This window comes from Xiphophorus maculatus, chromosome 19, assembly GCF_002775205.1.
Source record: "Xiphophorus maculatus strain JP 163 A chromosome 19, X_maculatus-5.0-male, whole genome shotgun sequence".
Taxonomy (NCBI): Eukaryota; Metazoa; Chordata; class Actinopteri; order Cyprinodontiformes; family Poeciliidae; genus Xiphophorus; species Xiphophorus maculatus.
The window spans coordinates 22,712,561-22,730,262 of NC_036461.1; the positions used below are offsets into that span (position 1 = coordinate 22,712,561).

Here is a 17,702-nt window from a genome sequence, read left to right on the forward strand (position 1 = left end):
ACGAAGGACTTTCATCAAGGAATGCTTTTTGTTTTCTTTTCAGTCTCCCCACAGGAAGTCAGGAGCTGGAAAATGAAACAAAATGTTAGGATTAGATGTTGTTTTTTTCCACAGTTAGGTTCTAATATTGAGTTATTTTATTCCGCCTGCAGTCACCTTATCCTAGTTTATGATATTTTTTATCTACAGTGCTGTTTCCAGTCAGAAGCCCAAAAACATTCCTGTAGAGAATGAAAATCTGTCTGGCTGAGTTCAGGGTTAAACTGACCTTATTATGGTCTACTGATGTTTTTCACGTCTACTTCCTTCAAGCTTTGACGTTTCCAGGGTCGAGTGACTCGGACTGGAACTGCAGCCCCTCCACTGAGTTTTGTTTGATTTAATGTTGTTTTGCTTTTCATATTTGGTCCCTGTGTAAAAAGGTTGATCTGTGTGGACGTTTCAACTGTAAAAGTTAAATTTCCCACTTTATGACAGACCCTGAACATCCGGGGGGGGACCTGATCACACCCAGGTTGCGCTATAGACAGGTGGGAATGGACTCGAAAGGTTTTGAGGATATTTTCTCTGCACTTTGAGACGGCCTGAGATGGTTTATCTGGCGGTCTGAGCGCAGTCTGTCCAGAGACACACTGAGATTTTGAAAATCTCCCAGTTGGACAGAAATCAATTCTATAAAAAGAATTAAAAGTTATTAAACTGATATCTTAAGAGACAAAAAAAAGTTTTGTCGTTTCAATCTTGGTTTCTGTATGACATGCTGTGGATGATGTCCGGTAGTGTGAAGTCTGTCCCGATCAGTATTGAAACTTTTTGTACTCTACATTTTCTAAAATGCCGTCCTTCAGTCACGCAACTAAAGGTTTCAGTGAGGTATTAAAAAGTTGTAAATTTAGGCATCCTAACTTTGGGCTTTAAATATTTATGAATATTTGCAGATTTCCTCTCACTGATCTCAAACATTAAGGTATCTAGTAAATCTGTGCACTCTTTGCTTCTCCCATAAAAGCTTTGGTGCCGACCTTTTCTTTTTGAGAAATGCAATGGACGAAAGTCAAGACGTTTATTAGATTTTCTATCATAAGTCTAACATTTTTGTTTGTCTTAAATTTGTACATCCTTTCCTTTTTAAATGTTTCTATATTTTATTCTATCAGTAGTGTTTTTTTTATTATTCCAGTTTTTCTTTAAGAACCACAATTAACAGATTTGAGAAACATTCTTCATAGCTTTTCTGCTGCCCACAGTAACTTTTAGTTTTTGCAGTATGTATTGTCTACAGTAAAACAGGGTGGTTATGTGACTCCAGTAAGTAGTCCCTACCAACTGGAGCTGACTCGGTTATTGTGATTTGATCTAGAGCAGGGGTGGGCAATCCTGGTCCTCGAGGGCCGGTGTCCTGCAACTCTTATATGTCTCCCTGGTCCAACACACTTGAATCCAACAGCTGAATCACCTTCTAAGTGCAGTCAAGTTTTCCAGAGTCCTGTTAATGACCTCATTATTTGACTCAGGTGTGTTGAAGTAGAGACGCATCTAAAAGTTGCAGGAGACCGGCCCTCCAGGCCTGGAGTTGCCCACCCCTGATCTAGAGTCATCAGTAATCTGTCACGTTTCATAAGTTGGTCAGACCGAACGTGGAGCAGAGCAGAAATAATCGGATGTGAAACTGTTTTTATGCAGTTTCATGAAATAACATGAGTCAAAACTACAACATGGTTTAAGTACTGAAATGGTTTTAAAGGTACAAAAGGAAGAGATGAACTGACTGCAGGAAAGAATCTAAACTGAGGGTTTGGCAATTGAGAAAAAAACCCCCAACAACTTAAATTTCAATAGCCAAATGAAAACTGTCATAACATGCAGTACCTCCATGGTAGCACATACATGTGAGACTAAAGTCAGAATGTGTTGGAAAAGTCATTTTACCTTAAATTGTGAAGTATGTTGAGAAAAAGTAAAATAAGTTATTTCTGACATTGAAGTAGGTCTTAAATTTAAATCTTTGTCTGACAGAAATGTTCTCTCTTCACTGCATTTTCTGCTCAGTAACGGCAGGAACGCACCGTTCCACTTTTCTCACTTCCGATTCAGATGTGAGGTTTATCATCGGTCGAAACCGGTCAGAAAAACGGTGCTAACTTTACTTTGAACATTTTGTTTAAACAGATTGAAGTCTGCTGAATTCCAAATTTATTTGCCAACTCTGCACCAGCACAGCACGCTTTTCTCTACACCTTCTTCAGAGGTAACGGCGTTAGTTAGTTAGTTGGTAGTTAAGAGGAAGGGGAGGTAGAGACTCCCTGCTAATCAATACCGGACCATAGAGTATCTGTCTGCTCAGTTCGTTTCCTCCAGTCGTCTGGAGACAAAGGGACAAAAAAGGCTTTTCTGTGACGACACAACTTTTAAACTGCGACTGTTCTTGATTTTAGGCTGCACCATAACAAAGCTCATCGACCATCATTGTATTTCCTTTTTGTTTTTTAGCTTGACTGCATAACATGAATAGTGTGAGCGGTTACATTTTTTTCTGCTCCACTTCCAGAGAAGTTTTTGTCGCAGATTTAATCAAAGTGGGACAAAAAACTGAGACTGACGCCAGAGCAGCCAGTCAGATCTTATGAAGACAACCAACAATGTTGACTAGCATTGTTAGCATATTAATTATTAGAGCCATGATGTAATGTTTTCATCTGAGGTGTGTCGGTTCTGGTTGTTCTTTAGCATGAGTTATGCGCTAGCAGCTTGTTTACCCAGACTGATTAATTGATTGACCCTTTAGCTTTAATTCAGACACGCATGCCTTTCCGTTAAGGGAGGTTTAACTAAACGTGCCTCAGGTGCTTTTCCGTAACATTTAGCAGTGTCAGTCTTACAAGTGAGGCAAACATTTAACGCCCCCCCCCACACCTCCACTCCCCATTTATGAAACTTCAGCAAAAATTTGAAAATGAACTCGGATTATTTTATTTATTTATTTTTAATCTGCTGACAAAAAGTGGACGTAAACCAACAGATGGATCTCTTAACGCCAAATGACCTAATTTTATTAACTTTACCCAAACGTGATGTGTGCTAATTAAAAGAATCCCGAGCGTTCTGTCTGCGACTAAAGAAGAGATGCTGTCAGCTGCCACTTCAGGGTCGCAACAACCAACAAACTGTGTCTGTTTTAACTGTTTTGTGAGAAACGGCACATTCTGTTATGTGCTCCAATTGCTCTTTTCTGGCCAATCACCAATTTATTATTATTATTATTTAAATTTATAAAAATTAAAAAAAAAGCCTGACCTTCCAATCTTGACAAATACCAATTGTCTTTCCTTTTTTTTCCTGAAAAGTCGCTCAATATATTGACTAAGTTGGCAACAGTGGGGTGACGATTGTTAGACACTATACATTAAGGAAACTGGTGTGATTTATTGATGCACCCGTACATTTGATCTAAGACGAAAAGCTTCCACGTGTAACACGAACGTTCTGTGAACTCGAAAGGCTTTGTGTGGTCATATATGATGTGACATAATACATGATGACACTAGCATTAATTTCAATTAACCTTTTGAGTGCAATACTTTATGTGAAGCATGTCCAAGGACAGTCAAAAGCTGGAGCAGTCTGTAAGGATTCTGTAGTAAAGTCCTGCTTCTGGTGTCCATTCTGCAGTAAAGAGGCTGAGATGTGGAGCTTTCAGGATGAGTCAGACTCTGATACCGAAAACAGAAATCTGTTTAGATAAAAAGATAACGATAGTCATATTTCTATGGTTGTGCTGATTACTGAAGAAATGACTGATATTTCGAGCAGAAGCAGTCATAATCGTGGTTTATTTCCAATCTCAAGTTGTGTTTGAAACTAATTCTTCAGTTTTCCTGCTGTAAGCAGTGACTCATTGTTTACACCTTGTGTGTAAAACAAGATTTTACTCATTTAAAATTTAACATCACAATTTCGTTTTCTGTTTGAAGTTGTCTTTAGCATACTGTATTAGCATTTGGCATGACAAGCGTCGTTTCTCTTTGAGACACAATGCTCAATGGTAAGCCGGCTGTTAGCATTTCTCTGAGCCTTTCAGAAGGCTGCCAACATTTCATATTCAGCATGTTCCATAACAAGTTGAAACTTTGAAAGAACAGGACAGACCGTGTTAGCTGCACTTCATTCAGTCTTCCTGTTATCTGCTGAAAGCTGTCTCCTGCAGCCGGCGTAAAACAGACAAGTACCAAGTCACACCTGGTGTGTGCAAACAGAGGTGACTTACTGAATCGCTGTGGTTTAGATTGATTTAAGTCACAGCCTTGATTAAATCAGGCTTTCCGACAAAAAAAAAAAAAAAATCAAAAATTGGTAACGGACAGAACCAGAATTGGCAGATCAGCCTTTTTAATCGGCGATCAACCAGAAAAGTGGATTTCTTTTAATCGACAGTTCACTGGTACTTGAAGCACTGCAGCAGTTCTCTAACGCTGTTCTCCTGTCCGCAGCACACATCTCACAGCAACGGGCGCCAGGAGCTCAGCACACGCTCAGGTCGGACCGGCATGCGATCCCGCAGCTCGGACGAGTCGCAGCAACCCCATGTGGGCAACTATCGGCTGCTCAAGACCATCGGCAAAGGCAACTTCGCCAAAGTTAAACTTGCCCGGCACATCCTCACCGGCAGAGAGGTAAGCTGCGGAGATCGCTGTCTTTTACTTTCAAAAGTAAGTTCTCTAAAGTCGGCTCCTTCAGGCTAGCCAGGAGCAATTAGCAAACACCTGTTGGGACAGCACAACTGCTGAGCTCATTATAGGAGCTACTTCTCTGAGCAATGCTGGTAAAATGTTGCTAAATGTCAATAGAGGAGCCATGTTGTGCTGCCTTTCTGAAGGTGGAGTTTCAGAAATAGAAGGAGCTTCTTAAAGAGGCAGAGGCCCAATTTCAAGGCGTTAAGTTACAGTCAAATTTCTTATATTTGAGTTATATACAGCATTTTTATAACTACTGAAGGTAACAGTTACTTTAGTGTGATATAAAATGGCACAATGCGCCTTGAAAACACTTGTACTGCCCCTCTAAGTTACAGCTGTAGAAATGAGAAATTTGGTTATATGAAGTAATTTAAAATCAGATTAGAAGTAAGGGAATGTAATCAGAAACAAAATAAGAATTTTGCAAAATTCAGAAATAAAAATAGAATTCCACATTTAAAAATTAAAGTAGTCTTTGTTTTGATTTTAAATGTAAAGATGGCTTGTAGCAAAATATAGAAATGGGAAAAACAGACTTGAAGCTTGAAATATAAAAAATAAATAAACTACAAATGCACAAACTAAAGTAATAACATGTGAAAAGTAAATATTGTAGATTTAACTGTATAATTATAGATTGAATTTAAATTGTACGGGATCTAATTTTTGAAATGAAGACTTGAAATCGGGTTGCTGAATCTGTTGTTCAGCCAGGCTGCTGCTGCTGCTGAGCGTTTGATTTCAGAAATGATTGACATTCCTCTCCGTTGTGCTTTCAGACGGCCTCTAAACTCTGTGAATGGTAGCACTACAGTCACTTTGGTTTATAGAGCTCCAATTGGTGTGTTGTTTTCAATTACACAGGTGTTGGCTCCATCTTTTTTCACACTTTTCCACCTCTGGCTAAGTTATTATTTTTTTTCCCTCTCCACAGGTGGCAATTAAGATAATAGACAAGACACAGCTGAACCCAAACAGCCTTCAGAAGGTAATTTGCTCTCTCCAGACTCTGCTGTATAAATTGTACCTAGCAAGCAGCTTCTGCTGGGTTAGTATAGAGATGTGACTGTAACCTTGTGGCTTTTCTGGCTCGTGAAGTTGAGATGACTCGGCGTTATCATGACCTTTGCATTCGATTTGAATCTAAAAAAAACATCTGATCATTCTCACTATACATAGAAGAGGTCCCCCCCACCCCCCGGTTTCTCCAGCATCTTAACCTCCACGAGGAATGAATGTAATTGTCGTCTTCCTGGCTGGTGGTCGTAGCTGGGTTGGTTTTCATTTGTTCTTGGCAAAAGTCTTTGTATCGCTTGAACCTTTTTTTCACATTCTGTCCTGTTCCAACCACAAACCTCAGTGTGCTCTGGTGTGTTTTTGTGCCGCGTGCCCACACAGTCGCACTGTGAAGTGGAAGGAAAATCAAACTTGTCTTTGTTTTCTTTCACAAAAGTCTGAAAGGTGTGGCGTGCATTTATATTTAGACCACCTCCATTCAGTGTTGTCTTCTTTTTTTTTTTTTTTACAAAATATCTTTAGCTCATTCAGACTGAATAGAGACTGTCGGTTCAGGTGAATTATCAAGGCTATCCAAGGATGCTTTCCATCTGGACTTTGACTGGACCATTAGAACACATAAATATACATTCACACAGCAGGCAAATGTGACCCAAACCTACTTTGTTTTAGTTTTTTCCCCAAATGTGACCTATGTGATAATATTTTTAAATGATTATTTTATTTTATTTTTCTGGGCAGTCTGGCCACAATTCCAAACGTTTCACCCCCAAAAATATCTAAACTGTCCCACTAAACTAAATCAGATATGATTTTAAAGTGTCTGCAGTTTGAAGGGTCAGTCTGTAAACGGAGTTCTGCGTTCTTCTTCTGCAGCTTTGGGGTTATAAACTGCTCACACAGAAGTCTGTTTGTGGTTGCATGTCATTAGTAGCATTAATAACCAGACAAATAAAAATGGGATTACAGCAAAAAAAAACAAAAAAAAAAACAGTATTTATTTCCTGTTGCCTAATTTATTCAAGGCTAGGTGCATTCTGTGAAAAAAGACAATTTTTTTTAACCTTGGCATTATAGGACTTTTTGATTCTTAATAACAAGGCAGCAGTCTCTCCTAAACGTTCCTACATTTATAGTTTTTTTTTCTGTCTTAAATTTAATTCAAGATGGGATTAAAAAGGTCTTTAAAAAAAGTAATCTGTAATTTCTCCAACTAAAAAAATATTCTTTTTCAGTAGCAGTTTTGAGTCATGTGTAGACATCTTTATGTTGTTCTGTGACTGGAGGTTTTTGAGGCTGCCGCTAACTAGCTGCTAACATTAAACTTTTCTGTGTATCATGGGTAAGTGCAAATGTAGCTTTGAGGTTTGGTTTTCCTACTGGCTCACTTCTGTTACCAACCCATAAATTCTTTTTGTCTTTAATTCAAGGTGCAATTTTAAAAAAAGGTCTTAAAAAGTCTTAAATTTGACTTTCTGAAGCCTGCAGGAACTTTGTTTTCTGCTCTTAGATGATCAGTCTGCGAGTTAAACCTGAGCTCTGTTTCCCGTGTCTTTGACGGGGGACTTGTCCTCACTAATGAGGCAGACGAGTGTTTTGTCCCATCATGGCTCTGTGACTCCCGGCCCTGAAGTTTTCGGGGAAATGAGAGCAGCATCGACTCGTTCTTTTGAAACCGTCACACAGATGAGAGCGGCGAACGGCCGCTGCTGATGCCGGCCCCGCCTCCCGGCTCTCCTCTCTGCCCCTGGTCTCCCTCTGTGCTCGGCCAGTGGTTTTCCATCAGTTTTTCCAAAGCTCCATTGATTGTTGCCTTTGAAGCTCAGGGGCCCGGGCCCTTTGGCGTTTGCTGTGACACAAAGACACTGAGTCATGACGCCGCCGTTCACAGAAACGCAAGGCGTGAAGCCTTTGTGTCGGTTCTTGTTGTTTTTAGGTTCCTGCTTTGTCACCGCCAAGAAAAAACCCCAAAAAAACATAGTTGTCAGATTATTCCTCGTGCCGTTCCAAAAAGAATTTGACTTCTTTTAATGTTTATTTTAAGGAAGCAGGGCACGTTGATCCCAAAAAAAAATACTTGAAGTCATGTTCATGTCATGTTTCCATTTATAGACAAACTGACTGTTTTCTCTTTTCCTTTTCTTGTTGAGATGAAGGAAATCCAGTCACGGATTGGTTCAGCCAGGCGTTAACCGAAGCTTTATCAGCATTCACCCATTCTTTTAAAACACTCTTTTACCCAACAGTTAATGAGCTAATTTACCAAACTAAAGGTACATTCCACTCCTTGCGCTTGAATGATGGAATATTTTACCGGAATTCCCAATAAAATCACAGTTTTGACCTGGAATGTCGCAAATTCCTCGTCAGTCTGGACCTCGGAATCCATAACTGTTAAAGGTAGTGATGGACTGAGGTCACAGTTTTACAGTTTGGCATCATAGACCATGACTAAATCACAAAAAAGGACTACAATAGCAACATAGTAGAGCTAGGATACAGGGCTAGGTACAACCAGGCCTAAAATATTACAGCATATTTTAGGCCCATCAGCAATACGTTTTATATTTTATTTGTTCAAACAAAGAAAGATTTTGCGCTGATTATAAAGCACTAAATATATGTAATGCCGGTCATCCCTTTATTCATTTAACAAATAAAGAGAAAATTTTATCCTAGTTTTGTTTTTTAAGGACATTTCTGGCTGGGAATATACCACTTCCATGTGAAGCTGATCTCAACTGGTTGTCACGGCAGCAAATGTTAAATTGCCCCAGAAATTATTTCGGTGAACCGTAATATTGTTGTCCTGAGATCATTTCCAAGTAATAGATTGACAATGTCATAACAACGCAAGTTTGGTTAATTTTGCACAGATCACTTCACACTGGAACTGGAAGATACGTTAAATATCCAAATTAAAACGTAACAACCAAAAACGGTAAATAAAAGGAAGATAAACCCAAATTCCAATCAAAACCACTAATAAAATGGATTATCAAGTCTGTAAATAAATTTCCTGTCAGAAAAGATCAAGGCTTGAAATTATGGAGCCAATTTAATGATGCGATTGATTAATTGCTTATTGCGACAGCCAATATTATTTAAGAAGACTGAATGACAGGGAGTTAACAATAGTCACCTCACTGTTGTCAGCTTAGTGTCTTTTTAAGCTGACAACAGTGAGCTTGGAAATTGCTAAATGTATATTTAGTGATTTTTCTGACAAAAAAAGAAATCGGTATCTGCTAAGATCGGAATCAGAAATTGAGGCTTTTTAAAGATCTCTGGTCGGCCTGAAAACTACGATCGGTGCTGCCCTCCCTCTGTCCCTTCTGTGGTAATAATTCCCTTCATCTGTTGTAGAAAGTGTCTTTCCAGAAGTGCCGTTCCAGCTGATTTTGACCATTTGGTCGGGGTGATGCAGGATTGTCAGCCACCGCTCCAGAAAAACAGCCAAACTGAATTAGACTGGTCTTTTTTTACGTAACAGTGGAAATGGTTGAGAGGCTGATGGCAGACAGGAGGGTGTTTTGTCTTTAGAACCTAAAGATGTCCGTTCAGTAATTTAATTGTTATGCATGGTTGAGATGACGCATCTGAACTCTCCAAAGCTCTGGATGGGATCGCTGTCAAAGGTCAAGGTGGGAGTTCAGCTCTTAAGTCTTGACGAAATGTAAACAGAGGAGGCTTAAAGCTAAGTCTGTTAGCATGCACACTTTTCTTATTAAATCACAACAAATCTTCACCCAAACCAAAAAAAAACCAACTTGTTTTTATCATCTTACTGCGTTGTTTAATCAGACATCAGGTGCTGCCATTAAGAAGTTTGTTTTATTTTTAATTAACCAGCTGCTTTAAATCAGGATTATATAACTTCAGCCGAAGGCAGTTGTTGTTCGAAATGAATTTCCCAAGCTAAAGTTAGCATGTTGACCCATTAACGTCTGTGATGCCCCAGTATCTTCTGACGTAAGCTAACATTAGCCAATACTAGCACAACAGTGAGCCCACTGAATGTGGAGTGTAAATCTGTGCTGCTGTTTTTGACATGTATGAAATTTTTTTCTTTTCTTCTTTTTAGGAAGAAAACAGAAGGTGGAGGTTAAAAATGTTTTTTGTTGGAAGATTTTGTTTTTCATAACCGCTTTGCTTAGGTAATATATTTGAACTCGGATCATTTTCATCCATTGTGTTGGATTAAAAAGAAATGCAGAGCTAAATAATTTAAGAAAACCATCCCTTGTTTACTTCAGGTTCTCAAAGTAAAAGCTCCCCTAAGTAAGGAATAACAAAGAGTTAATTAATCTTCATCGCCTCCCTGTTCCAGCCTGTGTGGGAGGCTGAACCTTTGAGGCTCATTTAAGTTGACGTGTTTTTTGGTTTTCTGACGTGAAGAGAACTGAGGACTTACTGAGCCCTGCATATGCACTCAGTACCCCTTCAATGTTTTTCAGGTCCGACCAACAGTAGCACAAGAGCAGTATTGGCACATAACATTAAAATGAAATTGATACATTGATTCCATTTTATTTATTTATTTTTTTAAAGAAAAAAATCTCTGAAGAGTGTGGTGTGCAAATATATCCAGCCTCCTCTACATCCAGAACCCCTAAATTAGATTCAGGCCCACTAACTGACTTTTACACCTTTTGGCCTACATGCATTTTTCTATTGGCGGCAAACTAACGCCTCCGATCACACAGTGGTGGCAGGATCATAATGTGGGGTGGCTTTTCTTTAGCAAGCCGCCCCACATTATGATCCGCTTTGTAAAACTGGATCAACATTAACAACCAGAATATGTTTCAGGAGGGGGAGGGTAGAGTGATGGTCATGTGATATTTGTACAGTAAAGTGATGGTGATCAAGTGTTCTGAGTAGGACTGGACAATAAATCTAACTGTATGTATTGCGATAGACGTGATCAATATTAAGAGGCAATACGTCTGATTAAAAAATTCAATATGTAGAATATTCACTGAACTCCGATCCAGAACCATAGAGCATTCTGGGGGTTGTAGGCAGAGGGAAGAGCTTAGCTGCTCAGCCTCTCACGGCGAGCTAAAAAAAAGTTGGTTGCATTGATTAAGTCACTCACGGTTTGGTTACCTAGCAACAACCTGTTGAGTAACTTGCGCAGCAGCAGTTTCAGGTTTCGTCACCGTGTCTCATAGCCGTTTAAAAATAAAAACCAATGGGCGTGCTGTGGTGGCGTAGCGGTTAGCGCGACCCGTATTTGGAGGCCTTCAGTCCTCGACGCGGCCATCGCGGGTTCGACTCCCGGACCCGACGACATTTGCCGCATGTCTTCCCCCCTCTCCTTCTCTGTTTCCTGTCAGCCTACTGTCATATAAGGGACACTAGAGCCCACAAAAGACCCCCTTCAGGGGTAAAAAAATAAAAAATAAAAAAATAAAAACCAATGACGTAGAGAGAAAACTGTGGATAAAACAATAGCAGAGGAAAGGTCACATCACTAGTTTGGTAATGTTTCAGATATTTAAAACAAAAAACTATTTGATAATTTATGATATCGACTGTTGAGAAATTCTTAAATCATGATATGTTTTTCAGCCTCATCAAGCCCTAACTTATGAAGACCTTTAACTAAATCAGAAAAGCAATGTGGATGACGTGGTCTCTTCTAAAAGTGTCAAAAGTGTAAGGAAATATATATATATATATATATATATATAATATCGGTTATCGGTCATAACAGCAGTATTAATACTGGTGCATCCCAACTTTTTTTTTTGTGGAACAGTTTAGTGCATGAGTAAACCAATCTGTTTTGATTCCCTGTTTTACGTCAGAACTTCCCACACCAGGATCATGGCTTGTTCAGACTTTTCAGATTTCTTGCGCTGAAACGTTCTGGCTGGACGCAGACCCAGCGATTACATATTGTAGTGTCCTCATCTGTTAGTTTAAGGATTTGATCGTTCAGGCTGATTTGTTTGTCCAGACGAGAGCTGAAGGATCCCAGTGACGGGCTGAGCTGAACAGAACCTGTTCAAAGTCCTAGCTGAGATGAACAACGTGGCTTTGCTGCAATAAACAGCAAACACACATCTTCGTCTTGGTTAAAACTCCAGAGGCTGTAATTTGTTGTTTGTGACTCATCGCTCAGCCTGTAACCGGATGGAACGGAGGCTTCCAAAAGCACACAAATAAAAATAAAACCCAGGAAGTGATCTAATGTTTAGTCCACTCAGACTTGTTTATACATCCCGGATCAGTTGTAGTGGATACGGGAACGTGTAGACTCGGTTTCTCCTTTTGGTCTTCTGGCTTGTGAAAGCCAACAGCGTCTGTGATTTTTAGCTTCGAGCTGTGTTACTTCCCCTGAAGGCGTCTGATATTGATGACAAAATGGATGTAGTCAGAGCACGCCGCGCATTGTTGCAGTGGCACGTTTTTGTCCTTGACCTAGTTTATAGTGTGGTTACCTTATTTCACTCTACCGTTCTTTTACCTAACCATTTATTTCTAGTTTTTTTTTCTAGTTTAAATTTCATTCAAGCTAGTATTAAAAAGGTTTTTAAAAAGTCTTGAATTTGTCTTGCTGAAACCTGCCAATTAGGCCTGTTGCATGATATTAATTAATTGTTAATTGCATGATAAATTAAAACGAGCTCAATGATTTTCATTTGCGTGATTTATGGCTTTTCTCTCGTCTCTTAATACCAAAAACTGGTTAAGTCTTCAGAATGATGCTTTGGTTTCATCTAGGCCTTATTTGCTTTATTTATTCACCTGCATTAATTCTATTTCAGGCTGAATCTGTACAGTACCTGAGGTTGAAGCGATATTACCAGACACATGCGGCAATGATCTCTACTTTCACACCGCTCAGTGCCAGCAGAAAGAACCTGCAGGTTTTTACCCGTAAAACTCTGGCGCAGTAAAAGATGGGATGGCCTGCCGTCGGCTGTTTGAACATGACTGTGCAAAAAGGAAAAAGCTTCTACTACAGTTCAGAGTAACGCGGTTAAATGCTGTTAACTTAGAGTTCGATTGAAACTAGCCTACACAGAACTGATCAAATCTTCTTGTTGTCTTTCTTTGTTCTTTTTATTTAGAAGATTAACTGGACTTGAGCAACATTCACAACGAGTAAATTAGTTTTAACCTTTCAATATACAAGCTATTGAACAGGCGATATTTCCTAAATGATCATATGTATCTCAGTGGTGTTGAATGTTCTTGAAACGAGTCCAGATGATAAACTTGGTGACATTCTGTGCTATTTTATTTTCGTACCGAACGGGAGTCGATGTACCGCCATGGGAAGCTGTTGGACTCGTTTCACCAGACTTCAGTCTGACTCACCGAGCTGCATCACCTTGTAACATGAAAGATTTGTCCTGACTATTCACTTTCAGATCACCTTTGATGAAATGATAAACTTGTTGTTTTGCTGGTCAGAACCCGCCATGCCTGGAAAACTCCCAATCAGCAGCTCCGTGTCTCAGACCGTTTTAAAGCTTCAGGTCTGATTGAAGCTTTAAAACGGTCCAGTTTTAAAAACAAAAGTTTGGAGTCCAGTTCAAACTGGACTCCAAACACGCTCTAGAGCAGGGGTGGGCAACTCCAGGCCTTGAGGGCCGGTGTCCAGCAACTTTTAGACGCATCTCTACTTCAACACACCTGAGTCAAATAATGAGGTCATTAGCAGGACTCTGGAAAACTTGACTGCACTTAGGAGGTGAATCAGCTGTTGGATTCAAGTGTGTTGGACCAGGGAGACATATAAGAGTTGCAGGACACTGACCCTCGAGGACCAGGATTGCCCACCCCTGCACTAGAGTGTGTTTGTGACTCCAAACACACTCTAGTGTCTAGTGTCTTACTGATATGAATCAGCAGTTTATCTACTGGGGGTCGCTGTGAAGTGATTACATCTAGAATCAAAGATTGCTTTATTTCCCAAAAGAAACGTGGGTCAGACTTGTGTGTGCGTGTGGGGGGGTGCGTGTGGGCGTGTGTGTGCGTGTGTGCTCCAAGGCGACCCAATGGTCGAAGCCTCACTGAATTTGAAAACGGCCCCCGCTGTTTATCACCATCTGTTAGCCTTTTAGGCAGAGCAGAGCAGTGCAGGGTTCTGGGCAGAAAGTGTCCCAGTACATCTACCAGCCTGAATCTGTCCACACACCTCTGGCTGTTGCTCACACACTCTGCCTGCTGCGGTGTCTTTATTTATACCGCTGGGCCAGGGCGAGCCGTTTCATGCATTCAGTTTTTTGCCTCTAAATGACATTCACAATGGGAAATGATTATTTTTTGTGGATGCTAATGAAAAGAATCCCAACCCGTGTGCAACGCTCCGCAACAAACGTTTTCTTTCTCCCCACGGGGTTTATTTCCATGTAGTAAATAGAACCAATAAATTCTAACTTAATGAAAAATGGATTTTTGACATATTTCTCTTCCTCATGATTTTGTAGGCTATTAAAAACCATCTTTGTTGAAAATACAATTTTTTTTTCTATATATTTTCTTATTGTAATTTTCAGAGCTAAATTTTGGGTTTTAACTAGAATTTTTCAAATGAACAGCTGAAACATGACTACGCAATGAACACGGCTGCAGTTGACGAGTTTAGTGATCAATTACTCTGTTGATTGATCGTATAATAAAATTGGCACATTCTGTAGCTTTTTCTGAAGCTTATTTTTCACAATGTTAAAAATGCACAACAAATTAAAGTATTTATTTGCATTTTTAAAGTAGCAAAATACATACTTGACTGTACTGTTGGCTATTTTGTTTTTTTGTTTTTGTTTTGTTTTTTTGAATAACCACTTAATAAAACGTACTTACTTTGACTTTTTTTTTTTTCTTTATACTTTGAACCAGGTGAAGCTAAAACTGAGACTTGAAGAGTAGAACATATCCAAACACCTAGAAAGTTTTTCATCTTGGTTGCAAAATGTGTATATTTTTGTGCAGTTTAGGCTTAATTGCTCTAGAATCCCTGTACTCCAGTTAACCATTAATTGATTACTAAATTAGTTGATTATTTCAGTAATCGATTGGTCCGATTGTTCAGCCTTAGCAGTGAATATACAAGTTCCACTTTTTAAAATAAAATTACTAAACCCCCCACTGAGGCCTGTTAGTGATGTAATGGTGGCGAGTCCGTCTGCGTTTAGTTTGTAGGAATTAACATGATTTTCAGGTCCCTCTTGAAAATGAGATGTAGATCTCAACGGGGTTTACCTGATTAAATAAAGGAATATGATGTATTTGTGCAAGTTTTTCACTAAACAAAATTTGTGTGATACGTTGCAAGTATTCAGAGTCGCTATGACACAATTATTGTGGTAAAGCTGATAATAGTTTTTTTTCGCTACACTATTTTCTTTCATAAAAAAAAATATTCGCTAAACAATCCAGTGACGTATTTTTACAGTACAGACTCTGAGTCATACAATCAAGTGTTTATCACTGGTCCAGAATATGCTAGTCAAATCAATTTCAAATCACTTTAAAAAAAAAAAAAAACCACAAATGACAATATTTGATAACTCCCAGAAAAAGTTTTTTTTATTTTTTTGTAATATTCCCCTCTCTGAAGACAATGCAGCAGAACTTCTGTCGCATCATTTTGCTCGGTCGCAAAAAGGAAGTGGTGGTTTGTTTTTGTGTTCCAGTTTCATCTGCAGCGTTCGGTTCATCAGCACGCCTGACCACGTCATGGCGCCCCCCGCCCCCCCCACCCCCACCTCATGAAAGATTGAATCCTTTTTAGCTTTTTATGGGATGGAAGAGCATGTCGTAGTGAACAGCTGGTTAATAATGCATCCTTCTCTGTGCTGCTCTGGATGTGCAGCCAAATGGTGCAGCGGTTTTGGGTGCCGCTCCTCTGATTGAATTTTGTGAAATTGTTCCTGGTCAGACTGGTTGACCCTCCCAGTTTGGCAGCTTTTTTGAAATTATATCAACCAGAAAGGCAGACATGAATGAATAAATTAAGGGTTTTTGCAACTTTTAGAAAACAAATTGAGCAGTTTAATCTGGGGAAAAAGAAAATAATTTGGGTGTGGTTTATTTGGGGGTTAGAGAAAATAAAATACATTGTGCTTCGTAGATCTGTTTACTCTGGCGTAATATTTTATCATAAGTTGGGTTTTTTTTGGCAGGAAATCGGTAAAATTTCTGTATGATAAGATTTCTATGTGAATAATAATATTAATAATAAACTTCAGTCATTGTAGAAACCATACAATAAAATTACATGGATTATAACGATTGGGTTATAAATGGCACAAATGATAGATTTGGTGTTTTATTGTGTTTCAGCCTCATTTTGGTAGATTTCACAAAAATATGAGAGTATTTAATCTAACTCTATGTTTGTCTGTCATTTACAGCTTTTCAGAGAAGTTAGAATAATGAAGATCTTAAATCATCCCAATATTGGTAAGTGCATCTTTCATAACTTTCACACAGAGAGACGGCAACATCACACTGAAAGGGTTTAGGATGCGAGACGCTTGTGTCCACATGTGAAAAGCTAAAAATATGATTTTAAAAGTTAAGATCATTGCTCAAATTAAGGTCTGGTAACTTTGTATGTTTCGAACACACACATTGTCAGACATTTAATGAAACATTTCATAAGGTATTCCTGGAAAAGCGACACCACTCTTTTAAGTTAGTCTTTGTTTCAGCCTCTCACCTCGCTTTCCAAAGGCTCAGCTGACCAATCATGGCTGAGAACCAAACAGAGCTTCTAGCAATCTAGTCCTAGTCAAAGAAAGGAGGTTGATTTTATGATGGCAAATTAAAGATGAAGAATTCTGCTAAGATTTTAGTTTAAAGGGGCAATATTATGTAAAATCCCCCTTTTTTTTTACCTTTACATCATGTTATGCTATTCTCTTTGACCTCACAGAGCAGCCGTCCCCCACTCAGCTCCTTCAGACTAGCCAGCAGCAATTAGCAAACAGCTGATGGAGCTGCTGAGCTCATTATAGAAGCTACTTCTCTGATCAACGCTGGTTAAAACGTTAAAGGATAATAGAGCCATGTTGTGATGACTTCCTGAATGCAGAGCTTCAGACAGAGCAGAGGTTTTTAAAGAGACAGAGACCCAATTTCAAGGCATTAAGTTACAAAGTAACATTTCTTTTACGTCATATTTGATATATGCAGCATTTTTCTAACTTCTGAAGTTAATATAGTTACTGCACTTGACTGTGCTATAAAATGTCACTTTTTACCTGGAAAACACCTAATACTGCCCCTTTAAGTAATAAGCCTTTATAGGTGTATTTTATGCATATGGCACGTTAAAAATGTTAAAGAATCATTACAGATGCCGCACATTATTCTTTATAACCTAATAGGAATGTTTTCTTTTTTTTTATTAAACATTTGTTGATTAGATTTGTTTTATATCTTTCTTCCAAAATAAAAAATTTTTTAGTCCTTTTTTTTGGTCCTTTCAATATAAAATATTTAACTTGATATTAAGCATCCACATTTTTTTTCCTCCTTTGTTTTTGACAAATCACTTAACCTGCTGTATTGTGCGGCGTAGTCACAGCTTTTAACATTTAACAAGGTTTGACGATGATTTAATTTTTCATTTCCTTGCTTCTCGCCCCATAATTTCCTCTGCAGGAAACGTGATCAGAATAATAAGAGAGATCCCTCTCTTCATCTCTGTTTACTCTCCCACCTTTTCCACATGTAGCAGAACGAGTCTCAGCTGGTATCGGCAATCAGAAACAAACAAACAAAAAAAACCCTCCATTTTTTGTGCGGTACTTATTGAGGTTTGATTTGCCTCATCATGCAATGCTTGCATTACCCCCTCACCCACACACAGGTCCATTTTTATTCCACGTGGCTCTTGTTCGTGTCCATGAATTAGTTTCTTTCCTCCCCTCCCGGTTTTTTCAATATAATTGAATTCATGGTTTTCCCTCTCTGTCCTTC

General features: G+C 39.0%; 1 protein-coding gene across 23 annotated transcripts in view; it reads left to right on the forward strand.

The window, feature by feature from the left end:
- The window catches only part of LOC102228656 (MAP/microtubule affinity-regulating kinase 3-like), a 51,757-nt gene that overhangs the window by 3,315 nt on the left and 30,740 nt on the right, over positions 1-17,702 (forward strand). For all 23 annotated transcript variants that reach the window (XR_002754500.1, XR_002754501.1, XM_023353003.1 and 20 more), the window contains exons 2-4: positions 4,488-4,670; positions 5,668-5,721; positions 16,130-16,178. Coding sequence is in view for 21 of the 23 variants with exons in the window: in XM_023353003.1 (XP_023208771.1) it covers positions 4,488-4,670; positions 5,668-5,721; positions 16,130-16,178 (286 nt within the window). In the remaining 2 variants the exon portion in view is untranslated. The remainder of the gene's footprint in view (positions 1-4,487; positions 4,671-5,667; positions 5,722-16,129; positions 16,179-17,702) is intronic.